General features: G+C 35.4%; 1 protein-coding gene across 2 annotated transcripts in view; it reads left to right on the plus strand.

The window, feature by feature from the left end:
* PAPOLG (poly(A) polymerase gamma) overlaps positions 1 to 22,904 on the plus strand; it is a 31,658-nt gene extending 8,754 nt beyond the window's left edge. Inside the window, exons 4-22 of one of the 2 annotated variants that reach the window (XM_043603448.1) lie at positions 14 to 95; positions 325 to 434; positions 1,698 to 1,751; positions 3,555 to 3,666; positions 5,692 to 5,781; positions 7,980 to 8,118; positions 8,834 to 8,906; positions 9,673 to 9,793; positions 10,131 to 10,215; positions 10,602 to 10,655; positions 12,203 to 12,322; positions 13,229 to 13,338; positions 14,959 to 15,080; positions 15,323 to 15,498; positions 15,883 to 15,971; positions 16,052 to 16,272; positions 16,762 to 16,827; positions 17,013 to 17,069; positions 18,878 to 22,904. In XM_043603448.1, coding sequence (XP_043459383.1) covers positions 14 to 95; positions 325 to 434; positions 1,698 to 1,751; positions 3,555 to 3,666; positions 5,692 to 5,781; positions 7,980 to 8,118; positions 8,834 to 8,906; positions 9,673 to 9,793; positions 10,131 to 10,215; positions 10,602 to 10,655; positions 12,203 to 12,322; positions 13,229 to 13,338; positions 14,959 to 15,080; positions 15,323 to 15,498; positions 15,883 to 15,971; positions 16,052 to 16,272; positions 16,762 to 16,827; positions 17,013 to 17,069; positions 18,878 to 18,976 — 1,980 coding nt within the window. In that variant the 3' untranslated portion in view covers positions 18,977 to 22,904. Of the gene's footprint in view, positions 1 to 13; positions 96 to 324; positions 435 to 1,697; positions 1,752 to 3,554; positions 3,667 to 5,691; positions 5,782 to 7,979; positions 8,119 to 8,833; positions 8,907 to 9,672; positions 9,794 to 10,130; positions 10,216 to 10,601; positions 10,656 to 12,202; positions 12,323 to 13,228; positions 13,339 to 14,038; positions 14,123 to 14,958; positions 15,081 to 15,322; positions 15,499 to 15,882; positions 15,972 to 16,051; positions 16,273 to 16,761; positions 16,828 to 17,012; positions 17,070 to 18,877 lie in introns of those variants that run through there. The other variant, XM_043603449.1, reaches the window with a different exon arrangement.
* The last annotated feature ends 5,007 nt before the right edge of the window (positions 22,905 to 27,911 follow it).

Here is a 27,911-nt window from a genome sequence, read left to right on the forward strand (position 1 = left end):
AATTTAATTTTAGAATCTCCCACCTTCTGTCGTGGCTACTGTTGGTGGTAAAATTTTCACATTTGGCTCCTACAGGCTTGGAGTACACACCAAAGGTAATTGCTTTTCTGTGTTCTACTGATAAGAACTTTCAGTAACAAGCTCTTATTTATTCATAATTTGAAAGTAAAGAAGAGGAAAATACCCATTATCTCACTACTCAGCTAATCATTGTTAACGCTTTCCTATATTCATTTTACATATTTTCTTCTGTACATGTTTGAATATACTTTAACAAAAACATACTTTACTCTTGTTGAGTAAATCAATAACTTTGATTTGCAGGAGCTGATATTGATGCACTTTGTGTAGCTCCAAGACATGTGGAGAGATCTGATTTTTTTCAGTCTTTTTTTGAAAAATTGAAACATCAAGATGGCATTAGAAACTTAAGAGTAAGTATCCTTTAGTATTTAATATTTTGAACTTATTAAGAAAAGCTAGGGCTTACGGTTGTCAAAATATTTAAGAAGTCACTACATCTGGAGGACCTGGGTGACTTAGTCGGTTACACATCCGACTTTGGCCCAGGTCATGGTCTCGCAGTTGGTGAGTTCAAGCCCTGCCATGGGCTCTATGTTGACATCTCAAAGCCTGGAGCCTGCTTTGGATTCTGTGTCTCCCTCTCTCTATGCCCCTCTGCCACTTGCGCTCTCTCTCTCAAATAAATAAACATTAAAAATTTTTTTTTAATTTAAAAAAAAAGGAAGCCGCTACATTTTATTAAAATAACAAATGATTGAAAACATGGGCTTTACAGTTATACAGACCTGGGTTTGAATCTGGAATCTACCACATATTAACTTTTAGATTTTAAGTTACCTATTCTCTTTGAGCCTAGTTTCCTCAGCTGTAAAATGGAGATGTAGTGATAACTTGTTACAAGGTTTTTCTGAGGATCAGTGAGATAATTGACATAAACATTTACTATAAGATCTGATAAATGGTTGATGCATATCAAACGATGGCTATTATTATGTATAAGATTAATAGTAACTTTGTGTATATGTAGCCATTCATTCAGCAAATGAAATTTCAGCACCAGTGATTTGTCAGATACTGTCCTTAGTCCCACAAATACAGTAGTGAATAAGACCGTTTATGGGAGGGAGGGATTGGGGAAATTAAACAGATAGCTTCAATACTATCTGAAGTGCTAGGATAAGGTGAAGTTGAAAGGATCTGCATTATTTGGGTATCTGGGAATGGAGAAGGAGGTTAAGAATTTGTTAGGCTGAGGGATTAAGGAAAGCTCAGAAAGACATCGGTTTCTACTAAATCAAATTATATTGATTGTATTTTTCTAACAGATTAAATCATGAGCTCTGGTCATGTTTTTATTTCCAGTACTAGTGCCCTTTGTAAATAATCAGTTTTCAATTTAATCTCAACAAATAGTACCCAGATGATAGCAGTTCTGCCTGCTAGTTTCTGATGAAGATTTTTAGGAGGATAATAAATTTGATAACTATGGTCTTGACATTTTGTGTGTCTTAAATAACACAAGCACAGAGTAGAAGTATTTTTCTAGAATGTGAGACCCAAGAATATTTTTGCTTTTTAGCAAAATTATTCACATTGGCACTTTAGGAAGGATAAAGAAAGGATTACACCTTTGAAGGGATTACTTATGTGTTGTCTTTGTTGTCCTCTCGTAGGCTGTAGAAGATGCCTTTGTACCTGTTATAAAGTTTGAATTTGATGGAATTGAAGTAAGTGTTTAATATTTTTCTGACTTTGTAATTGAACTGTTTAATACATAAGGTTTTTTCAGTTTTGTTTTCTTTTTTAAGTCAGACTCACACAGACACATATTTTAAAGAATCAAATAGTCTTTAAATAGTTCCTCACCTATCTTTCTCCTGTATCTATTGACTTCTCACTGTGGAAAATGAACCAGCTTCCATCCCTACCCCCATGAGTTTTATACACACCCTTTGCATTCCCATAATCTAAAATAATTGTATTACTATAATTTTGGTTGGAACATATTCAATATTTACATTATAATGATCTTATAAATGATGTTCAAAACTGAGCATAACGTGTACTAGATTACCATTCTTTGCTCTGTGGCACCTGTTTCTTGGGAGTCAATAATTGTTTTTGCATTTTGTTTGCTTGGTTTTTATACATAACACTATTTCAAACTCAGTCTCTGCTAGCTGTCTAAATCTCCAAATAGATTTAGATTTCTCAGGTGTTCTGTCATTATCAACTTAAAAAGATATCTGACTCTTCTCACCTGTTCGAATGCACACCCAATTCTCCATGAATGATATACAACTAGCATCCTGGCATCTTTCTTTACTATCATCCCGGGATTTCCTTTCACTTCTCTCTAGAGGTTTCTTCTTTTTTGACTTCCTGTCATTTTATGGGCACTCATCCACTAGCTTCCTGAAAAAGAGCACATATTTTTGAGATCTTGGATGTTTAAAAGTGACTTTATTTTGTTCTCACACCAAAATAATAGTTTGGCTGAGTATAGAGCTCTAGGTGGGAAATAATGTATCTCAGAATTTTGAAGACCTTGCTTCATTGTCTTCTACCTTCCATGCTTTGTTGAAAAGTGTGATGCCATTTTGATTTCACATCCTTTGCTTGTGACCTGTTTTACCTCTTTGGACACTTAATGTGATCTTTTTTTTCCTGGGCTTCATAGTTGTTAAATTCATGGCAGTAATATACTTTGGTATATCTTTTCAACCAAATATGCTAGGCACTAATAGTCCTCTTAAGCACTTTGGAAACTCCTATCCTTCTGTTCTTGGAAATTGTATTGAATTCTGTTGGGATTTCTTACCTTTGTTTTCTCTCGTTTTTCTGTGTATTAGACCTCCACATCCCTATATTTTTGTTCTGCTTTTTGGGGTTTTCTCATCTTCCAAACTTCCTATTGTCCTCCCTTTCTGCTGTCATATTTTTAAGAATAACTTTTTTATTCTCTAAATGTTCCCTTTCTATTTATGTATGTGTTTATTTACAGCCTCCTTCTTTCCTGGTTATAATATTTTTTATCTCTTAAATCTGCTGAGTCAGTTACCACTCATCCCCATCTGCTTTCATCATTTTTGCTGTTGTCTCTTTATTACCTTTGTCCTAGTGGGTGATGCCTTCAAAAACAAAATAATATAAAAAACAAATGAAATTATGCTGGTATTTTAATGGGGTTTCAATAGGGAGTGAATGTAAATGTGTGTTGGATCTGCCATCTTTTCTAGAAGTTCACTCATAAGATTTTGATGTTCTTTTTAATGCTCGGCATATATGCTAAATTAAAATGCTTTCTCTTAATTTGCAAACTTAATTACCATCACAGAACTTTGGTGATTTTCCCATGTGAGATTGCCTAGATAGGCTTTTTGAAGTTTTGGTAGACCTTCCCAAACTAATAATTAGAACTTTATGCTTTTAAGGTTGGTGGGGGGGAGAATGGACTAGAAGGAGAAAAAGTAATATTTTTCTCTTTTTTTTCTTTTATTCTCTTTTTTTTTTTTTTCATCTTTCCAAAGATTGATCTAGTCTTTGCAAGACTGGCAATACAAACCATATCAGATAATTTAGATCTAAGAGACGACTCTCGACTGAGAAGCCTTGATATAAGGTGTATTCGCAGCCTAAATGGTAAGCTTCTAAAAAGAAATCTCAGATACCTGCTTGAAAACAATTAGACAAAGAGATCTTTTTGCAGAACTATTAATGGACTTTTCAAGGGATTGGACTAAGTCAGTTAAAAATGATGTGATTTTCTTTATATAGATCATCTGACCACATTTAGGCGTTTTAAAAGATACATTTATTTGAAATGTTGTTTGTAGTAATGGTGCACAAACCTAATGGTCTCAGGACCCCTTTGCACTTTGAAAATTTATTGAGGACCCCAAAATCTTCCATTTATGTGGGTTATATCTGTCAGTATTTACTGTATTAGAAGTAAAAACAAAATTTTAAAGTATGAGTTTATTTCAAAATAATAAACCCATTCTAAGTGAATATAAATGCATCTTTTCTGTGAGAATGGCATTTTTTGCATTTTTGCAAATCTCTTTAATATTTCCAATATTTAATATTGGAAAAAGGAAGATAATTTTAATAGCTTTTTCAGAAAATTATGGATATTCTTTGATGCTACACCAAAACTTGACCAGCGACAGTGTCTTTTTTTTTTTTTCTCCAACAGCTCTATTAAGGTATAATTATATGCCATAAAATTTGTCCCTTTTGGGGTACAATTCCATAGTCTTTACTGTATTCACAGAGTTGTCCACCACAGTCCAATTTTAGAACATTTCATCATCTTCAAAAGATCCCTCTTACACATTTACGGTCATTCTCCTTTCCAACCCCCAGTCCTAGGCAACCACTAATCTACCTTCTGTCTATAAATTTGCTTTTTCTGGACATTTCATATAAATGGGATCATACAATATGTGGTCTTTTGTGTCTGACTTCTTTCACTTAGCATAATGTTTGTGAGGTTCATCCATGTTTGTAACATGTATCAGTAGTTCCCTTTTATTTCTAAATAAAAGACTTTTTTTTAAGGTTAATTTGAATATCAGTTAACTTTTTATACTCTTATATTAAAATCTATTGGTCTGTTTTGTTCTTTGAATGGATCTTTTACCCATACATGATTTTATATACAGTCATGCCTTAGTTGTTTGGAAAACTCTGGTTCACAAAGTTATTTGGATCTTCTAAATGTTAACACACAATTTCCTTATAAGGTACCCCAAAAAATCACATTCATTAATGTCCCCACCAATCTCACCAGACAAGTCTTTAAATACTGGAAAGCTGCCAGGCTGACAGCAGATACTGGTTGTCCAAAATTTTAGTTTTTACTTGAAAGCTCCAATTTTATTGTTGGTAGCAAGTTTTGTTGTTCGTTTTCCTTGAAGCGAAGGACTCACTTTGTTTGTTCATTGTTTTAGAATCTAAGTAAAACTGTTCCTTGAGAAAAGCAGGTCATTCAGCTTTCTTCAAACTTTTCAGACACTGCAGGGTTCCTTTACTGTTTTCTAACTGCAAATGTGTAGTGGTGAAGATACACTGTTTACTAGTACAGCTTTGGTACCAGCACTTTTACCCACCACTGCTTTTGCACCATCAGTGCAAATGTTAACACAGTAAAAGAGGCAAAACCTTATTGTTATTATAAGAACAGGTTTGACGAACTTTGGAGGAAAAAAAATAGGTTGACCTGACAGATTCCCCGGGGATCCACAGACTGCACTTCCGAGAACCGCTGGCTTATAGCATCTTTTATTTAATCATTGCATTTTTGTTGTACTTCAGGGTCCAACAGTAAATCACAGTGTTTGTGAAATAAGGTTTACTTTAAAGGAAAAAGTTTTGTAAGTTGGGGACATTGGATTAACAGTAAAGTCAAATGTTGGAGAAAGCTAAAGATACTCAGACCCACGTCTTCCTTTAATGTTGAATTACGTTACCCATGTGCTTTTTAATTCTTTAAAAGCAAAGTGATTCCTCATAAAAGTGCTAAATTTCAAATACATAGAGAAAATAAACCCTCGCATTTTATTATCTTTGATTTTTTAACCTTTGAGAGTCTGGAAATTAGAAGCCGTCTGAATTAACTGGATGTTGTTGCATAATGAAAAATGAATGCTTTATCTTTTTCAGGATGTAGAGTTACTGATGAAATTTTGCATTTAGTGCCAAATAAAGAAACTTTCAGACTCACCCTAAGAGCAGTCAAATTATGGGCAAAACGTAAGTATCCCAGATCTTTTAAGTTTACACTGTAAAATTACCGCTTTCAGTTACTAATGATAGAAGCACATATGAAAATTCCTGAACCTATTGATACTGTTAGGGATTGAGGTCCAGTAAGTTTTGGAGAATCTGTTTCTTTTTCAGGTACAGTGGTTATGGTGATCTGATATGTGACTATACCTCCTTCTTGCTTGATTGAAAACTAAAAACTCCTGACTTCCCATCTTGGGTTTTAGCCAGCCAGTCAGAATGAGTTAGAACTTAAGGAGTGAAACCTTCGTTGTTCTTCATGCTCTCTATGGGGCAGGACCATCTTATTCATCTTTGTCTCCCCATTACCATCAGAGTATAATTTATAGTAGGTATTCGGTAAAGTTATTAAGTGGAGAGCCTATAGTGATAGTTTCAGCTTCTTTCTGTTTTTGCCTTGTAACACTTTTCTAGTAAAGCCTGGAACTAATTTATATATATACATAGGGTATGGTTCATAAAAGGCCCAAACCTAAGCTGGCACAGCACATTTTTCATAATTTGTAATTATATTTAAGTAGTGCTATACTTCTGGCACCACGTTTTACATAGTCTAAAAATGCACTCGCCGATAAAATTTTTTGTGATGATGGAAATGTTTTCTGTGCTGTCCAAAAGTAACCATGTGGCTATTGATCACTTGAAATGTGCAACTGAGAAACCGAATTTTTTAATCAAATTAAAATTTAAGAGAAGTGAGAGCATATATTCATGTAAAAATTTGTACACAGATGTTCATAGCATTCTTCATAATAGCCAAAAAGTAGAGACAACCTCATATTCATGAATTGATGAATGGATAAACTAAAAGTGATAGGTATAGCCATAATGTGGAATATTACTTGGCAATAAAAAGGACTGAAGTAAATTCCATTTATATAAAATGTTCACATTAGGCAAATGTAGAGAGAGAAAAAGTAGATGAGTATTTGCCTAGGTCTGGGAAGACTGGGAGCAGATAGGAGGGGAGCAACTGCTAAAGGTTTCTTTTTGGGGTGGTGAAAGGGTTCCAGAATTAATTATGGTGATGATTGCACAACTCTGTGAATATACTAAAAGCCATTAATTTTAATCTGTTACATGGATGAATCTTATGGTATGTGAATGATATTTCAATAAAACTATTACAAAAAAAAAAAAGTACATATGATTTGTGGCTACCATGTTGGAAGTACATATCTAAAAAGACCTCAGGCAAGTAGGAGTTGTCCTTGGACTCAGTTACCTGGTATAGTCAGGATAAAGTAAGTTGCAAGAAAGGGGTATCACAATTTTTTTTCCTTACAAATTAAATTACATAACATGTTTTGTCAATCCTTAGATGTATATTTTACCCATTTAACATATCTAAAATTGAAATTTTTGTATCTTTTTCTCTTGCTTGCTTAGTGGGACATAAAATAACACTATGTTGGGGCACCTGGGTGGCTCAGTTGGTTAAGCATCCGACTCTTGATTTTGGCTCAGGTCACAGTCTCCTAGTTCATGGGATCAAGCTCCATGTCGAGCTCTTCTGCACTGACAGCTCAGAGCCTGCTTGGGATTCTCTCTCTGCCCATCCCCTACTTGTGCACGTGCTCTCTCTCAAAATAAAAACATTAAAAAAAAATGTCCTATTATGTAATTGAGGACTTAGTAGTTTTGATCAAATATGGTAATATTTTATAGATTGCTACAAGAAACAATCATAAGAAAAATGAGTACTATCAATGGTGTATTGTACTTTATGGAGAGGTACCCAAAGTCTGCAAAATTAGTCCAGCTTTACACTTGATTTTTAAATGCCCGTGAATATAACTAATGAAATGTTTATTCTTCCTACTTGTAGTCCCTCCAGATATCTTTTCTCTTTGTTTTCATTTTTTTCTCAACCATAGCTATTGAAAAGTGGGAAATTCCAATGTTTTATAGTAGAGCCTGCTTGGGCAGTCAGAACTGGGGCAGAGAACTGAGGGGTCTGTTTTTGGAGGGCAAAATAGGGGGATAGGATGCAGTTAATGGCTTACTAATAGAACTGTGGGCCTAGCATGAAGGTCTGCTTATTGATAGTAATGTTACTTCAATAACTAAGCAACAATCTTAGGAACTAAGTTATCCTATTCCTTAGAGTTGAATGTCATGGATAGTAGATCCTAACAATAGTTAACAAAACATTAATTTTCTAGGACGTGGTATTTATTCCAACATGCTGGGATTTCTTGGTGGTGTCTCCTGGGCAATGCTGGTTGCAAGAACTTGCCAATTATATCCAAATGCAGCAGCTTCTACTTTAGTTCATAAGTTCTTTTTAGTTTTTTCCAAATGGTAAGTATTTATGGGCATACTTTCACTATCTTATTAACTTCTCCCTGTATGTAAATTTGTTTGGCAATTTAAGAGTGATGCAGAGACGTTTTCTCTTGTCTTACATTCTTTTTAAGTTAAAAGTTTAAAAATGTCAAATTTGAGACAATGATGAGACACCAGATGGTGCTGTCTTCTGGCATTGAGGGTTTCTATAAATGTAGGCTTTTAGCTTGAGAGTGGTCATGATAGATTTTGCTCTGCTGACTACTAGCTATGTAGAGGTTAACATATCCTATGTAAAATGGAGGTGATAATCATAGCTACTGCATGGATTTATTAGGAGTATTTTCAGTTAATGTCAGCTCTTAACTGCTATTAAATTATCAGTTAAATCCATAAAAGCAAATAGAAGGAAGGGGAAAATTCAGATTTAAATTAGCTACAGCTTAATGAGCAAAACAGTATTTGTTTTGCCCTTTCAGAAGATACATTTAAAATAAGCAGCTTTTAAAAAAATAAAATAAAATAAAACAAAATAAAATAATAAAAAATAAATAAAATAAGCAGCTTTTTCCTTTGTGTACTTCCTTCCCTTGCCCACTTTTTTTTTTTTTTTTTAATACCAAATACCCAGCCATAATGTTTGCCATATGAAAGTTGAAACAGAGTCTAACGACTTTTATGGTTCCTGAAGTGAGGTCCTATGTCAGTTAATTTGCCTTATTCATGTTAGGGAATGGCCAAATCCTGTCCTGCTGAAGCAACCAGAAGAAAGCAATTTGAATTTGCCTGTTTGGGATCCTCGGGTATGTGACTTATTATGGAAATTAATTAAACCTTTTAGGAAAAGGACGATTCTCTAAACTGCAATCTAAAGATAATTTCTCTTGTTTCTGCTCATCTTCCTTCTGTATAGCTATAGTTCTTTCCTTCTGTCTGCTGTGTCTTTTGGTGAAGATGACCTGTATTCCAAATTCTGATCCAAATGTTATGTCATTAAAAATCACCCACATAACACTAGATGAGTGAGTGTATCAACCAAAATGTTGTAATCTGTTGCTAAAAACTTACAAGTAATTAATTACTAAAAGTGCTGAAGTATATAAAAGATTTACTTTGCAGTGCAATTTAAAGCAGACTCATGGTTCTAAGCTAGCATAACTCTCACCTTGCATTTTAATTTGCTTTTAGATTGAGTGCTCATTCCTCTGAGTTACCTAGGGGAAATTACCCATTGAGTAGGTGCAGAAAGAGGAGTGAGAAACCATTGGATTAATGCTTTTTGCAGCTCTGATACTGTGTTTCCTTGGTTTTAAGAGACCATCGTTTATAAGATGCACCATCCATTTAACAGCTTTTCAGGGGAAAAATAAACTTCTGCAGAGTTTCCTTTGACTATCAGACACATCTGACTTCAGAAATAAATGTAGTTGGGGAGGGAAAATGTACTTCTTAGAATTGAGGAACTGTAGTATTAAATTTATATTTCATATTCTTCAGACTTTTGGGGAAATGAAGTGAGGACAACTGAAATAGGAGAATAGATCAATTATTCTGCTTCTAATTTCACAGGTAAATCCATCAGATAGGTATCATCTCATGCCCATAATCACCCCTGCCTACCCACAGCAGAATTCTACGTATAATGTGTCCACCTCAACTCGAACAGTAATGGTAGAAGAATTTAAACAAGGTAAACTTGTTGGCCCTTTGCCCTTTATGTATTCCCACAAGTTTTTGGTTTACAACAGTTTTATTCTAAAGTTTAGTTATGCCTATTATTTCTAAAAATTCTTTCAAATATGTATTTTTTCAGTAGTTAGTTTTCTAAAATATAATATTAAGTCCAAAATGGAGCCAGCCCAATCTGTTTGAAATTGATTTTTGTGTTATGAGAAATTCCTTTTTTTTGTTTTGTTTTTTTACTCAAGAGTTTGTTGAGGTTAGAGATTTTGGGGGTAGGTTGATACAGAAACTGATAATAAAATAGCCAGTTTTCAAAATCAGTCTCTGTCTCGTTTTTAATTTAGGTCTTGCAGTCACAGATGAAATCCTTCAAGGGAAATCAGACTGGTCCAAACTACTTGAGCCACCAAATTTTTTTCAAAAGTATAGGTATTTGAAATTTTTCATTTTGTGTGTGTGTTTAAGGAAGAATGTTAAATTTACGAAGTTAATATATGATGGGTGACTGTTGTCCCTTACATTTCAAGTGAGGTAGAGAATAGGTTAGCAGAAATCCTAAATGATGAGTTTGTGTATTCTAGTAGTATCTCACCCAGTATTAGTGGTGTTTTTGCTTTTAGTGAATTGATTTTTGATTATAGGTCTAGAATTGATTTTGTGAAAATCAGAGCGTGTTCTAATTTTCATAAGCTATGTGTCTGCATTAGTTCTTATGTTCATTGGGAGGAAGAAAGGAAAAATAATGATGGAAAAGCAGACCTAACAATGTTTCTGGCTTTTTTTTTTCCATGACTGTTGCTAAAAATTCTTCACAGACATTATATAGTATTGACTGCCAGTGCATCAACAGAAGAAAACCATCTAGAGTGGTAAGTGATATTCAAGTTCTGTACTTAAATTTGTAGTGATAACACTTATATGATGTTTTAGGTTTATAAAATACTTTATCACTAAAATTATTAAATCTTATTAGTGACTGTTATACATGACCACGGAGCATCAGTGTTTAAGAAATGCCATCAAATGAATGTTTCAGAATTAGAGGTAATACAGGATAAGGATATATGTATGTTCTTTGCCTTTGCCACTTCTCAGATTTAAGCAAAATTGTGAGGCACTTCAAACAATTCTGATACCTAGGCTCAAGTTTTCCATCCTTGCCATCATGTTTCCCCTTCAAAACTAAAAGGAAAAGATATTTTATATATTCTTTTAATTTAGGAGATTAGGGACATGAAAGCTTCTGTCAACAGAGAGGCATTTTTGGTCAAGGAGCAGTGCTTTCTTTCTAGTACATCTAAGTTCATGCCCTTTGCCTCCAGTGTATAGACATCCCTAACTCTATTAGGCAGAAGCTATTAGGCCACCAGAGATGGTTGTGCTTTCCTTGGGTCTGACTTCTGGGAAAGAAAAACACAACACTGTCTTACTTTTGCTTCCAAAGTTTAGTGCTTATTTTATTGATAATTAAAGAGGCACTGAAAAGAATCCTTTCACTAAAACAACGTATTTCATTTGTCTAGATTGGGAATCAGGAAACTATGATCTGGGCCAAACCTAGTCTGCCACATGTTTTTATAAATAGTTTTATTGAAATACAGCCACACTCACTCATTTATATGTTGTGTATGACTGCTTTCCTGCTATATGGCAGGGTTGAATAGTTACAACAGAAACTATAGCCACAAAGCCCAAAATACTTACTCTCTGACCAACACTGAGTAGTAACTCAGTGTTTCATAAATGTGCTGTTGAAGCACACACAATTACAACGTATAAGCTTTTTCAAGTGTTTGAATAATTAAAAATGTTCTTGTAGTTTTTCTAATTAATAAAATCATTGTAAATTTACATAGCTGACAGCAGTCACATGTGTTAAATGAGATAGAAAATAAAGTTGCAGATACCTGATGAAACTTTCTATATTTTAGTAGTATCTGTTCTGACTTTACTGAATTCTGTTTTAAATGTAATATCTAGTACCAATTTTATGAAAATCAGCATGTTTTATTTCATTTAGTGCCAGTTATTAGCTTTTTTTGTTCACATGATTTAAACATATCTTAGCCTTACAGTTTAGATACAAGATTTGAAAGTGAAAAAAATCAACAGTTTTTGTTCATACTGAGATCATGACTATTTTATGGTCTAAACAGGCAGGGTAGTTTAGATTAGGAATTCATTAAGTAGATCATTTCTTTTAAGGGGGGGGGACACAGAAATTGACAAAGTAACTTGTCATTTACTTAAATGGTATTTTAAACAGTCCCTAATATATTAGACTGAAATTTTTTTTTTTTTTTTTTTTTTTTTTTTTTTTTTATTGAGCATGTAAAGCATCATATGCCTTTTTGGGTTACTTAGGTGTAGTTTCCAAATTTCATATGGAAAAATTTTGTCCACTCTTCTATTTCAGGGTTGGATTAGTAGAATCTAAAATCCGTGTGCTTGTTGGAAACTTGGAACGGAACGAATTTATTACTCTTGCCCATGTAAATCCCCAGTCATTCCCAGGAAATAAGGAACATCATAAAGAGTAAGTTAAATATTTTTTAATACTATGTTTCTTAAATAATGTTATTTGACAACAGGCATGATTTAAGATCAGTTGTGACATTGTCATTTAACAAACATTGATGGGGGATGATGATACATTATGTATTTGAACATGAGTGGTCCTACATTAAAACTAGTATATGCTATGTCGGTAGCCCACAGACTCCAGCAGAAACTCCCATCACAAGTTTGGAGCATCTTTATGAATATATTTGATACGTTACTTTCAAAGCCATTTAATCCTCTTTATTGCAACACAGGGTAACTGATCAGTGTTTTTTGGTGTCAATTTTAAGAATTTAGCCAAACCAGGGTGGGGGGCCACCTGGGTGGCACAGCCAAGCATCCAACTCTTGATCTCAGCTCAGGTCATGATCTCACAGTTCCTGAGTTTGAGCCCCACATGGGGCTCTATGCTGATGGTGCAGAGCCTGCTTGGGATTCTGTCTCTCCTCTCTGCCCCTCCCCTGCTTGTATGTATGTACACTTTCTCTCTCTCAAAATAAATAAATAAGCTTAAAAAAAAAAAAGAATTTAGCCAAACCAGGGAGACTGGGTGGCTCAGTCAGTTAAGCATCTGACTCTTGATTTCAACTCTGGTCATGATCTCCTAGTTCATGAGTTTGAGCCTTTGGGCGGAGCCTGCTTGGGATTCTCTCCCTCTCTCTCTGCGCCTCTCCTGCTCATGCTCGCTCTCTAAATAAATAAATAAATAAATAAACTTACAAAAAAAAGAATTTAGCCAAACCATTGCAAGTTGTATTTATGTTTCCATGGAGATTGAGTTTGAATTACCAAATGACATCTGTAAAATTATAATAAATAAATAAATAAATAAATAAATAAATAAATAAATAAATAGAAATTAAATTTTTTTATTTTATAGCAACAATTACGTGTCAATGTGGTTCCTTGGAATAATTTTTCGGAGAGTTGAAAATGCAGAAAGTGTTAACATAGACCTGACCTATGATATACAGTCGTTTACTGATACAGGTAAGACTTTGTCATCATGGAGCTATGGTTCTCAAGTTTGGTTGTAACACAGTATCATCTGCCATGGATCTGGCTGGCTAGATTTGTTAATTGGTTAAATGAATGTGTACATCCATATTATGAAAACCTATGCTGCTATTTTAAAAAGGCATAGTGAAATAATTTCCAAGACATTAAGTGGGGCTAAAGTTGCAAAACAGTATGTATAGTATGCTACAATTTCTGTAAATAAATAAACACATTTGCTTGTAAGTACCTAGAATATCTTTGGAAGGATATATAGTTTTAAAAAAAAGAAGGTGGTAGAACTGGTTGCTTTTTAGGTCAAGGAACCAGGTGTGTCTAGGGGATAATGTGAGGAGACTTCTTTGAACTGCTTGAGTTTTGTACCAAGTGATGGCATTATCTATTTCAGAACAAAAAGAAGACTAAAGAAACTGTACAGGTTATTTTTATTTTCAGTGTGCGCAGATATGTGCACTTGATAGCCTTGATTAGGTTTCAGAATCAGAGAAAGAGTGTCTTTTACATCTAGCTCCCTAATAACAGCCCTCTGGAATATCTTAACGTATCTTTTATAAATTTAGAGTTGTATTAATCTGGAATAGTGTACATTCATACTATTAATATTTTTGGCTTGGCTTATCTGAGTTTTCTAAATTCTTCTAAACTAGCTTTCACATTTATCATGAAAATGCAGATTCCTGTACATCACGTCGGCACTACCGAATCCCACACTCTGGGAGTGGAGCCAGAGAATCTGCAAGTTGAACAAGCACTCCTGGTGATGCTTTTATAAGCAATCTGGAATGAAAACATGGATATACATTTTTCCATTCTAATTTGGGCTCATTTTTCCAAAAGCAGGAGATTGGGAAGCTATGTTTGTTGTAGATTTATAGAATGTTCTTCTCCAGATAGAGATTCTGAGACCCCAAACGAGGAGATAATGTACCACATTTCACAGTAGTTAACTATGCAAAAGAAGCCTCTCCTCTGTGTCTTCAGTAAGCTTATGATCTAATTTGGTATTCACAGTTAAACGTACATTAAATAATTCGTGTTAATAAAACTGACTTTGTTACAAGATGTGAAAAGTGCTAGAAAGGGACTCTAGGGCTGTGTGTATTCCACCATCAGCAAGTATTCAGGGCTTTTGAGCCTCATTTCCCCACCTGTACAATAAGGATGTACTTCTGGATAGTTCCTGACAGTCCAATATTCTATGATTAGTGTAGTAAAAGAAACATCATGGTGGATGACAACTTGTATTGCATCTTGGATCTTTAGTATAAGGATTAGCTTAGACTTGGGTAATTATGAGAAGAGATTGTCTTTTGGGAAAATAACAGAAAACAGGATTTGGAAAAAACTTTTTTCATGCATTTTAATGAGATTTGATTATTGGAAAGTCTTAGAAGTTGGACATGGGAAAACTAGTTGGTACTTAAATAGGATTGTGAAATGAAAATGTTTTAAAAATACTTGTTCTGTAAGCAGAGTGGGTATGTATGTTTGTGAGATTATGGGGACATATCAAATATATGCATTTTGGAAAAAGAAAACAGACTTCCTGGTTGAGGAAGAAGTTGCCCATTTAACATACTAACATTGTTACAGTGTACAGACAGGCAAACAATATAAACATGCTAAAGGAAGGGATGAAAATTGAAGCAACTCATGTTAAAAAAAAGCAACTTCATCACTACCTTCCCGCAGAGATTCTTCAAAAGAAGAAAAAGGTGAGTTTGTAATGTTGACTCTCCAGTATGGTTCCCCTCAGACAGATGTTCCTGGGATCAGATTGGCATTCTCACAGCTCCCAAACCTATTAAGAAAAAAAGGAAAGAAAAGTACATTTCAGTCTAGAACTAAAATCTCCCCTTCATTCATCACAAAAGATTCATTTTATGTACTTCAGAATTGAAACCAGTAATTATTCTCATTTGCTTTTTGAAATCCTAACTGCTTTTCCCTCTTTCAGCAAAGTCTTTCTGATGTCAGTAGAAGTTCAGGTGGACCTCCATCCAAAAGATCATCTCTGGATAGCAATTGTTTGGATAGCTCCAGAGACACTGATAATGGAACTCCTTTTAATTCCCCAGTGTCTGCAAACAAACCTTCCAAGCCTGACGTTCTTCCTTCAGGAGAAACGGAAAGGTCTGCACTTCAGAATTTTCCTTTCAGTCTTCAGTTTGAGGATGATGTAAACTTTTCTGTACTTAGCTAAGTATCTTAACTGTTAAAATGCCTTAGCAGTTACTAGTCATTTTCTGACTAGAAATACTTGACAATGCGTTGTAATCCTGTGGAACGTGGTATCGGCTCATGAATATGTAGGACTTTAAAAGTACGCAGAAATGCCCAGGTCTTTGCAGTTTTTTCTCATTTTCCACTCAGTCCTCTGCCTTTTTTCCGCTTTTCTCTTCTTCCAATGGAACATTAAAGTAGGAGTACTTGAAAGAAGTCATCCTGAATGTTAGAATATGAGTGTTTTAAATAAGTCACACAAAGTATTTAATGATAATTCAACACTTTTAATAGGAATAATACTGAGCCTGCTGCTGTAATTGCGGAAAAGCCACTGAGTGTGCCACAAGCTCAAGGACTGTCTATCCCAGTCATTGGTGCAAGTAGGTATCTGCACTTCTGTTAATAACCATTCTACTATGTATATATTTAATTGCTAGAATTTTTCTTTTTTCCTTTTCAGAAGTTGATTCTGCAGTAAAAGCCGTATCGCCCCCAGCTGTGTGCACCATTCCTACTGTAGTCGGACGAAATGTCATTCCTAGAATCCCAACACCCCACAACCCTGCCCAAGGACAGCCACATCTTAATGGAATGTCAAACATAACTAAGAATGTTGCACATAAGAGGTCCCATTCCCCATCCGTAGATGGGTCGTCTAAGAGGTTGAAAGAAATAGAAAAGGTAAAGTTACAACCTTAGTGGTAGTCCTTTTTTTTAAGTTAAACTAGCACTAAAGAAATTCACAACTCTCCATAGCTGTCTTAGTGTTCTGTTAGGATTTGTTTAAAAAGAATATTTACCCAAACCCTAAAGGAATAATACTGATTGTTCATCCTAAATTCAGATTACTAAAACTTGATCTGAAAACTTGAGTAATTGGTCTGAGTTTCTCTTTGACTTACACAGAAGTTACTATTGGTAACCAGTCATATTTATTGTGTTATAATGTTGATGTTTTCTGCCTCCAGTAGGTGGTGGTAAAACTATTATCATCTGAATTGATTTAACTGAAAAGGTCACTCAAGTTGAAGTTAAAGGTGGCAGCTAAATTTAGTCTAATTTAAGTTGCAGTAGTTTTGACAGTAGCCTTATCATTAGCCTCTCAGTTTATATAGATTGTATGGGTTTTGTAGGTGATAATAGCAATTCATCTTAGTATTTATATTCCAGTTTATTCGACTTGAATCAACATTTAAGGAATCACGTGCTCCTGAAGACAGAAAAAGAAAAGCAATGGTAAATACGTTAACAGTGTGCTTCAAAATATTACTTTCAAAGAGCCATAGATCAGGAAAAGGACTGTATATTTGAAAATGGATCATATTAGATAGGTCTGTGAAGTTTGGGTTATGTTTTATTTTGTGTAGACATAAGCATACATAGGAAGGAAAGTTTTCATTTGTATATAATTCTATTTTTAGGATGCCATTGGAGGAGAATGTATGCCTATTCCAACTATTGATACATCACGCAAAAAGGTAAAGTCTTACTCGTAGATAATCTACAGGTACAAAAAGCTTAAGAGCCATGCACTGGGTGAAAGAAAAGGGTAATAAGATTTTGTCCCTGTCCTCAAAGATGAGCAGTATAGTTTGGAGTTGGGGTAGAAACGCAAGCAAGGTCTGGTCTTAAATGTATGTACTTCCAAAGTCAGGAAAAGAGGAAGTTATTTAAGCTTAGCTATTTATTCACATTATGTTCAACCTTTGTTCCTTTTTCAAGCACAGTAATTTCTTACCAACGCTTGATAGATCTTTTGATGTATACCATTGCTTACTGTCAAAACTTAGGCTTGATACTTATTAATATTTTGGAAGAACCTAATGTAATGGAATACATAGTACCTTTAAAACATGAGCTAAAGAACCCCTAAATCTTAATTTCAAAATTTATTTTTCAAAGAATTGCCATTGAAACTAATAATACAGTATTATTAAGCATGGAAGGCTAATAAGTAGGTGCTGAAAACTCAGCCTTGTGTAGATCAGAGAAGTCCTTTTCTGGGCATTTACAGTCAACAAAATGGCTTATTTTCACCCCTATCAAAGAGTAAAGTACTTATCACAATCAACCAGGCTCCTCACAATGTAATAGCCATTTAATTTTATTTGTTAAAGTTTATTTATTTTGGGAGAGTGCAAGTGGGGGAGGGACAGAGAGAGGGAGAGAGAGAATCCCAATGCAGGGCTCCATCTTCCAAACCGTGAGATCATGACCTGAGCCGAAGTCAAGAATCAGATGCTTAACCGACTGAGCCACCCAGGCACCCCTTTACTGGCTTTTGAAGCAAATAGTATCATACTTTCTATTATCTGTAGAATTCATAAAGTTCCTTTTAACATAAAGAGTACATTACAAAAAATATGAGTATGTGATTATATGTGATAATGGAAGAAAAAAATCTGATATGGTTATTAAGGTACAAGACCATGAAATGACAGGCTGGGTCTAGGTTGAAAATATTTCAAGTATAGAGGGTAAGGATATAAACCAAACAAATGTGGCAAATGTTTAATAATGTCTGAGTGTTAATTGTGGCATTAAAAAGTCTTCATTGTCGTATTCTCTACTTTTTTTCTATGTCTGAAATTTTTCATGTTTTTTGAATGGCTGTGGGTATGTAGGTTTGGCCAAGTTAGTGACATGAGAGAATTAACTCTCGCGTACTGTTTCCATCACACAACTATCTATAAGAGGTCTCCTTCTCAATTTCTCAGGATTTACCTTCATGATATAATCATCTTTAGTATCCTCAGAAGCCTTCATATAGATGTACCTGAGTTTCACTATCACTGAAGTTAACATTACCTGGTCTGACTACAAAGTCCATTTTCCTGAAAACTCATCTCACAAGTGGGATTTACAGTGTTGTTCTCCACGAATATATGACAGATCCTGTTTTTTTCTGTAGCACACTCATTTTTCACCCACCACCACTTTCCTGCTTAGTGACCCTGCTTTTCGTACTTCTCTTTACCATTGCCTGACTTTGTGCATTTCTCAATCCAGAAGTGGCGAGTGATTTAACAAAGCCCTTTTTCCTATACATACACTCCTCCCACTTGACCCTTTCCCTGTGCCTCTGCTTTTCACCTCTGACTGCATAAAAAAAGTCCCCAAACCAAGGAAATGACTATGAACATTGGAAGAAAGTATTTAACACATATGTGAGTGTTTAAGAGCTTAAGGAATTTGAAGGAAAACTCAGTTTTGTGACTGATTTACTAGTTGAGGCTTTATAATATATGTTTGCTTTTCCTTCTTTATTTCTATTCCTTTCTAATAGAGACTACCCAGTAAAGAACTACCAGATTCATCATCTCCGGTTCCAGCAAATAACATTCGAGTCATCAAAAATTCCATTCGACTGACCCTTAATCGGTAAAAGCAGTGCCTCCTTACTTAAGTGAATATGCAATCATTTAGTGGCATAGAGCAGCCACTCTTTTTAAAATAGAAGTGGCTGTCACACATATAATAAGGTGAAAGTTACAGTCATCGGACTAACAAGCTTGAAGTGGTTTTGAACTCTCACACTTTGACCTGCAGATGCCGTAGCATTCTCTCATTGATTTGCTACGTACACTTCTGTGAGGATCATCTGCTATCAGATTGTCATCTACAATGTTATGGCTTTGCGTTGGAGGTTTTACTGCCTTAACTTTCGATGCTTGTTTCTCTGTTGTGGGAACCAGTTCTCGGCTCTTTGGACATGGATAAAACGAGTCCAGAACTTTTTTTCTTTTTTCTTTTTTTTTAAGTCTTATGTTATAATCATTGTATAGAACTGAAAAAGTTGAAAACAAAAAAATTGTAATTTTCCAAATGTTAACACATTTACTTTAGCCTTGAAGCCACTTTGTGAAACCTGAGATAAGTGAATGTGAGGTATCTTTTCTGCTTTCCTCATTTGTGTAGATGTACTTATTGTCTATTCTGTTGATTTAAATTATTTTTTTCCAGAATGGCACATGGGAATATTTAAATTTTTATTTTTTTGTGCCTTTCTGTCCAAATGTTGCATAGTTACCAGGGAGGATTAGTCCAGTGATTACATAAGAGTTGGGCACCATAAATTCTCTATATTTTGCCTCCCATGGAGGCCTTCGAAATGCATCTTTATTAAGAATCAAAATGTAACCAAGATACTGAAAGTCAGTATATGAATGGTGAAATTGTTACATATCCTAGCTCATGCCATTCTTGTTAGTTGACTGGTGTTTTTTACCGAGGAGCAACTCATTCCAGCATCAACAATGAGATACCTTTAAATATGGCAGACTTGTATTCTTGAGGTGTAAAATTAACTCGGCATGATAATTCTTGACCATTACTTACCCCACAACTTCAAATAGTTTCTTCATGGACTAGGCATGCAGAAATAAGCAGTGGATTTTACTGAAACCTAAGGCATTTTTTGGACGACATTGTTACCAACCATTAATTGGCTCAGGACCTTTGTAATTTTTATTTAACGATATGAGTTGTCTTTTTTTACACTGCTTTTTTCAATGCATTTCTTAATATTTTTTAAGTTTCATGAACGCATGCTCAGTTTATTAAAATCCATAACCATGTAATTCTTGTAATATGTTGATTCAGTGTTTTGTAAATGAAGTCGTATGTATTTTCAGAGTATTTTTGTATGTACTGTAAGATACCATCTTTTCAAAGAGAAAACTTTAAAACCTTTACTGTCTCTCTTTAATTTTTTTAAATATGGATTATGCTTGAATTACTCTTAAAATGAAAATGTATAGATTGCACAGCCAGGAATGCTGGTATTTATTACTTTCTTCAGCTTTCACTCAGCAATTTAGTAGGTTCTGGTAGGAAAAACACAAATGGTACATTTGAATGGAGCAGGGAAAATACTTGGTTGTATATTTTATAGGACTCATGGGACCCGTTTAGCCCGTGGAATAATAGTCCATTTTCTCTCACAAGCCCCTTACCACAGAGTTGAAATGCTTGGAATCCTGATAGAGAGCAGTATCCTTCTCCCACTCCTGTTCCGTGATCCCTCGGTTGCTGAAACGGAAATTCTAGTATTTAATCTCTTACAAGGGACAACTTAGAAGAGCAAGGAAAAAATAGTTGTTGTTCTGTTACTCTCTTTTTACATAGTAAAAGGCAAAAGTGAAATCCTGTAACCAAGTTGTAGCTCACTTGGAAAGCTCTTCTTTTAGCCAACCCTTTCCTTTATTCAAATATTTTTAAATTTGTCCTATAAAAACTCTTTGAGCAGAAGTAAAAGATTATGAAAGGACTCAATAATTAAAAAATTCTTCAGTTAGGAAGATTTGATTAAATTTTCTGTATGTGCTATGTTTGCGTTTCTGTGTTTAATATCTATTTTCCCCTTCTTTTATCAGTATTCAAGTCTCTAAGAATTCTGTTTGCCTTCCTATATAAACATTCTTTAGAATGACTAGTAGAGTTTTTCTTCAATAAGAAAGCAACAGGCCTAACCCTTATACCACAGTATAGTCATTTCTTGTCTGTTCAGCATGGGGTTGAGACACAGCCAAATCGGTTGAATGTTAGACACCTCAAAGATCACATTCTTCAACCTGTTTGATAACTTGGGAGTTGAAGAGATACTTTTGAGATGGTGGGTTTGGTCAGAAATGAAGTGTTTTCTATCCTAAACAGTAGATAGAATGTTCAGTACACTTTGTGAGCGTATAGTAGGAAAGCTCCATTGTACTGGTTCCAAGTAAGTAAAAGGGGAAGGTTTGTATTGGGATTGTATGTTATGTTCAGAGGCACTAAATAAATGGGTCTTCAAGTTTGAAACTTACCCAGAAATATATTTTGTAAAGTTAATAACCTCCGGTATGTAGACACATGTTCATTTTCCCAAGGGTATGAAATCTTAATCTCAGTGTTCAGGACTGGCTCTGAAGAATAGTATGTATCAAAGGAAAATACTTGTCTGCTAGCTTAAATCACAGGGACTTAATTCATTTGAGTGGGTACATGGCTTAAAACCTTGTAAAATTGGGGCAAAATGAATTTTTAAAGACTATTGGTGCTTACAATAACTGTCTTAAAGCGACAAGTAACCTTATTAAAATGCTTACTTTACTACAGTAGCAATAAAGTACAGATGAACAGTGTGGAAATGGGCTAAACTTATTTTGTGTTCCTCAGCTTTGAAATAGGAATTCCTAACTCGGGGATCATGGGCCTTTGGGAATCCTTTGCAAATGTATATAAGAAATTTGTTTATATGCGTTTTTGTTTTGTTCTTTTCTGGCGGGGGCGGGGGAATTCATAAATTTGATCAGCTTCTCAAAGTGGTTCATGATCCTTAAAAAAAAAGGGATGATGGGGCATTCTTAGGAACCACAGCTTTGCAACATTGAATTATCCCAGACCCTTTGAGGTTTTTTCCCATAAGCTTTCTCTGTTGTAGATTTCTGAAAATGTAGTATGGCTCTTAACTAGTAAAGTGGGCTGTTGGAGGATTCTGGAATACCAAATTTCTCCGAATTTCTTTATATATTTCAGATGAACCAGTGTTTAGATGAATCAGTATTTAGAAGAATGCTTACTATTGAATTTATAAATGTCCTCATGTTTACATTCATTAACAGGGTCAAACTTTAATAACTTTCAACCTAAGACTGATCAGAGCAGAATAGCTCAGAATGATCTTTAGAAATAGTAAACAATAGAATTAATCAGTGAGGATCCTAATCCTTTGGTTTCAGCAGCATTAACGTTCTCTCTTGTTCCTTCAGGTTTGTGGTTCAGAGCAGAACAGTCTGAACAGAAAGATAAAGAGAGAACTTTAGTTTTAAAAAATAACGTGTTCTTAAATAACCATCAAATCTTCCAAAGCTTAGAATTTAGGTCATAATGATAGTGGTAAACAGTGCAGACAATGGAAGAAAACAGGTCTCAATAATGGTAACTATTTCCTTTGGGTTTTTTTAAAGACTTGTACAAGGTAAGATCCTCACCAGATTCCCTATTTTTTCTGAATTTTACTGATACCATTTTATATCTGTAGTTGAACATAAGATTATCATCGGGTTTGCTACAATTTTTAAGCCATTGCTGCATTTCAGCAAAGAGTCACATAATTACCTTATAAAGAACTTAAGATATCTTTGAGGTAAATGGTGCTACATCATTCCACAGTATTATGTAAAATGAATGCAGCTGCCGTTCCTTTGTAGATAGCTGTTTGTGTAGTTCATACTAATATTTCCTGCCTTTTATTTGGATTGTCTTATTTCTTAGTTGTACACACAAGCCTCACTTGTCTGGAATAAGTAATCAAATAAACTTGCTTTGCTAAATAGGTGTTGATGATTGATATTATTTGGGAGCAAGTCAAAATATCTTAGTTATTTTTCAAACCAACAGCCAATTTGGGTCATTTATCACCAAGACTCTTTCTAGCAGATAATCGTATCCAGTATCTGCTTAATATGAAAGCAAAGCTCATACTCAATTTGTCTCACAAACGTTAATTAAACATCAGCAAGCAGTAGCACATGGTGGCATCTGCCTCAAGAACTGGGGGCAAAATCTGTCACTTGTGGTCAATAGAAGGTGACCAGAATTCTCTACTAATGACAGAGGTGCATTTCACAATCAGGCCTTGGGTACTGTTTACAGAAGTACAAGTTACAGAGTTGATTACATTCTTGTTACTTTAACAGTAACTTGTTTTTAGCCAAGCCACATATCTTGAATACTAGTACTGAATTCACAAATAACCTGTGTCTACATCATTAAGATTATTAGCTAGCCATTCATGGCACCAATGGAAATACATTTGACATTAAGCTAATTAGCAAAGCCTCCTGTATTTATTGATCTATGGGTGACAACAGTAGGGCTTCTAAACAGTTACTTGGGATTTCTAATGTCTTGCTGATTGGACTGCCAGCTGACCATCCCTGGAGTGAATTTATGGAACAACCTCTTGCTCCTAGGATGTAACTTTTAACACGATTATCACACTGCTGAAATGTTCTCAAGAAAATTGGCAGGTACTGTATGGATCCCAGTGTCTTAAGGTATTAAGGCAAAATAGAATTGAATTTATTGCTGTTAAAGCACATATTCTAAAACCTATCTTTCAAACCACATGATCTAGCCAAACTTTTACTTCTTGGTCCCCAAAATGACATACTTCTAAACCCTTCCTTACCAGTGTCCAGTTGCTGGCCTTTCAGGCCTAATGGCTGCATAAAGCCTTCTGTTAACAGAATGGCCAGCGTGAATCACCCTACCTTCCTAACATACACCTTTTAACATTTCAATTATTCTAACTTGTGAAATGTTCAGTTGTTTCTCCTAAAGAGGTTGTAGGTTTGAGAGTAGTAACCTTTAGCCAAGAATCTATATGTAGTGGGTGCCCAGAAGATGCTGAAGAGGAGTCCTGTTTGGTTGGCTGGTTTTTTGATTTGTGTTTTGTTTCTTATTTGATTAAGATTATCTAGGAGACCTGATGAAGGATCTCAATCACAGAGGCAAACAAAAGCCAGTGAAAATCCTTGTTTTACAAACCTTTTCAACCGTTAATGCTAAGAAGTACATTTTATATTGCACGTGTACATACACCAATGTGTCTGTATATATATATATATATATATATATATATATATATATAATTTATATGCAAATTATGTATGTACACATACATAATTAATTCTCACCCCCCCCCCAAAAAAATGCTTTCCTTGGTGTGATACAGGTTATTTTTAAGTGCTAGTGTTGAAGTTCTCTCTCTAAAAGCTGGAGGGTGGGCTGGGATAAACTGAAGAAGAACAAGCATGCCTTACTAACCAAGTGTCACTCCAGTAAGGTGCAGAAATTACTCACTTTGAATATTACATGGTGCTGGGGAAATGACAGCTGCATGCAAAAAAAAAAAAAAAAAGAAGAAGAAAGAAAGAAAAACTGCACCACTTTCTTACACTATACACAAACTCAAAATGGATTAAAGGCCTAAATGTGAGACCTAAAACCATAAATCTCAAAGAAAACATAAAGCAGTAATCTCTTGGACATCATCCTTAACAACGTTTTTCAGATATGTCTCCTCAGGCAAGAAACACAAAAATAAACTATTGGGACTACACCAAACTAAAAAGTTTTTACATAGCAAAGGAAACAAAACAAAAAGGTAACCTACGAGATGGGAGAAGATATTTGCAAATGATGTATCTGATAAGAAGTTAGTATCCAAAGTATATAAAGAACTTCTCCAACTCAACATCAAAAAACCCCAAATAACTTAATTGAAAAATGGGCATGTATGTCTTCCAAAAAAGACATGGATTGCAAATAGTCACGTGACAAGATGCTCAACAGGGAAATGCAAATCAAAGCTACCATGAGGTATCACCTCCCTCCTGTCAGGATGGGTAAAATAAAAATCACAAGAAATAGCAAGTGTTGACAAGGATGTGGAGGAAAAGGAATCCTTATGCACTGTTTGTTGGTGGGGATGCAAACTGGTGCAGCCAAGAGAACAGCAGTTTGGAGAGTCCTCAAAAACTCAAAATAGAACTACCATATGATCTAGTAATTCCACTACTGGACATTAATGCAAAGAAAATGAAAATACTAGTTCAAAAGAATATTTTTTTGTTTACTGTAGCATAATTTACAATAAGCAACTGTGAAAGCTACCCAAGTGTCCATCAATGGACAAAGAAGATGTGGTATATGTATGTACACACACTGGAATATTACTCGGCCATAAAAAATAATGAAATCTTGCCATTCATGACAACATGGATGGATCTAGAGGCTATTATGTTAAATAAGGCAGAGAGAGCCAAATACCATATGATTTCACTTATATGTGGACTCTAAAAAGCAAACAAAAAAGCAGAAACAGACTCATCAATATAGAGAACTGGTAGTCAGAGAAGAAGGGGTAAGGGGATGGGCAAAACTGGGTGAAGGGGAGAGGGAGGCCCAGGCTTCCAGTTATGAGATGAATAAGTCACAGAGATGAAAGGTATAACAGGGAATATAGTCGATGAAACTGTGATGACATTGTGTGATGACGGATGGCAACCATACTTGCGGTAAGCACAGCATAACATATCCAGACTTGTCGAATTACTGTGTTGTACACCTGAAACTAATGTAACATTGTGTCTCAGACTATACTTCAGTAAAAATACCTCTTTGGCAGGAAAAAAAATTTTTATTGTACACAGCCATCATATAATATCCCAATGTGGTCCAGGAACTTAAGGATACAAGAGAATTGGGATTAAACAGTAAAAGTATTACTATCTCCTGAGAAATTCTAGACCATCATTATGAGTGTTTAACATTTACTAAGCATTTAGGATATGCCTTTTAAAACATTGTAGTGCTTAATCTTTACGATGATCCTATGAGGTAGCACTGTTAATTATTTTACAGATGAGGAAATTGAGGCTTAGAGAGATTATGCGATCAGCTCCAAATTGCATGACTATTTCTTGGCATTCTCAGGAAATATGATTCAAAGCCTAGTGTTCAACTGTATCTCCCACTTAGGAAAGTAGATGGAGGTGTGGGGCAAATCTCTGCCTCCTTGCACTCTTCCGTGGAATCTGGAACTTTTGAGGTTAGCCTGGCCAGCAGCAACAATGATCATCTGTGCCAGGCTGCAGGGGGCACTGTAGCTTCCTGCAGGGAGCCCGTGGCTAAGTCAGGACAGCCCAGTTCCAGCCCAGCTCTGCCACTTACATCTGTGTAAGTATGACACTCAATCCCCACCCTGCTTTGTTTTCTCCCATCTGAAACACTTGCCCTTCAAGCCTCACAGGGAACAGAGAAGACCCCGAATAGCCAAAGTAATGTTGAAAAAGAAAACCAAAGCTGGAGGCATCACAATTCTGGACTTCAAGCTGTATTACAAAGCTATAATCATCAAGACAGTATGGTACTGACACAAAAACTGACACATAGATCAATGGAACAGAATAAAAAATCCAGAAATGGACCCACAAATGTATGGCCAACTAGTCTTTGACAAAGCAGGAAAGAATATCCAATGGAAAAGACAGTCTCAGAGTACCCAGGTGGCTCAGTCAGGTAAGCGTCTGACTGGCTCAGGTCATGATCTCATGGTTCATGAGTTCGAGCCCCACGTCAACTCTCTGCTGTCAGCACAGAGCCCACTTTGGATCCTCTGTCCTCCCCTCTCTGCCCCTCCCCTGCTTGTACTCTGTCTCTAAAATAAATAAATAAACTTTAAAAAATAAAAGAAAAAAGACAGTCTCTTTAACAAATGGTGCTGGGAGAACTAGACAGCAACATGCAGAAGAATGAACCTGGACCACTTTCTTACACCATAAACAAAAATAAACTCAAAATGGATGAAAGACCTAAATGTGAGACAGGAAACCAACAAAATCCTGCAGGAGAAGACAGGCAATAACCTCTTTGACCTCGGCCACAGCAACTTCTTAACTTGACATTTCTCCAGAGGCAAGGGAAACAAAAGCAAAAATGAATTGGGACTTCATCAAGATAAAAAGCTCCTGCACAGTGAAGGAAATAATCGACAAAATTAAAAGGCAACCTTCAGAATGGGAGAAGATATTTGCAAATGACATATCTTGATAAAAGGTTCGTATCCAAAATATAGAAAGAACTTATCAAATTCAACACCTCCCCCAAAAAATAGCCCAATTAAAAAATGGGCAGAAGACATGAACAGACACATTTCCAAAGAAGACATCCAGATGGCTACTAGACACATGAAAATATACTCAGCATCACTCATCATCAGGGAAATACAAATCAAAACCACAATGAGATACCACCTCACACCTGTCAGAAGGGCTAATAGTAACCACAAGAAGAAACAAGAAATGTTGGTGATGATGTGGAGAAAGGGAAACCCTTTTGTACTGTTGGTAGGAATGCAAACTGGTACAGCCACTCTGGAAAACAGTGTGGAGGTTCCTCAAAAAACTAAAAATAGAACTACCCTATGACCCAGCAATTGCACTACTAGGTATTTATCCAAAGGATACAAAAATGCTGATTCAAAGGGGCACATGCACCCCAATGTTTATAGCAGTGCTATCAACAATAGCCAAATTGTGGAGAGTCCAAATGTCCATCAACTGACAAATAGATAAAGAAGATGTGGAATATTACAATGGACTATTACTTGGTGATCAAAAAGAATGAAATCTTGGAGCACCTTGGTGGCTCAGTCGGTTAAGCGTCCAACTTTGGCTCAGGTCATGATCTCACGGTTCGTGGGTTCGAGCCCAGCGTCAGGCTCTGTGCTGACAGCTCAGAGCCTGGAGACTGCTTTGGATTCTGTGTCTCCC

This window comes from Prionailurus bengalensis, chromosome A3, assembly GCF_016509475.1.
Source record: "Prionailurus bengalensis isolate Pbe53 chromosome A3, Fcat_Pben_1.1_paternal_pri, whole genome shotgun sequence".
In the NCBI taxonomy this organism is placed as follows: Eukaryota; Metazoa; Chordata; class Mammalia; order Carnivora; family Felidae; genus Prionailurus; species Prionailurus bengalensis.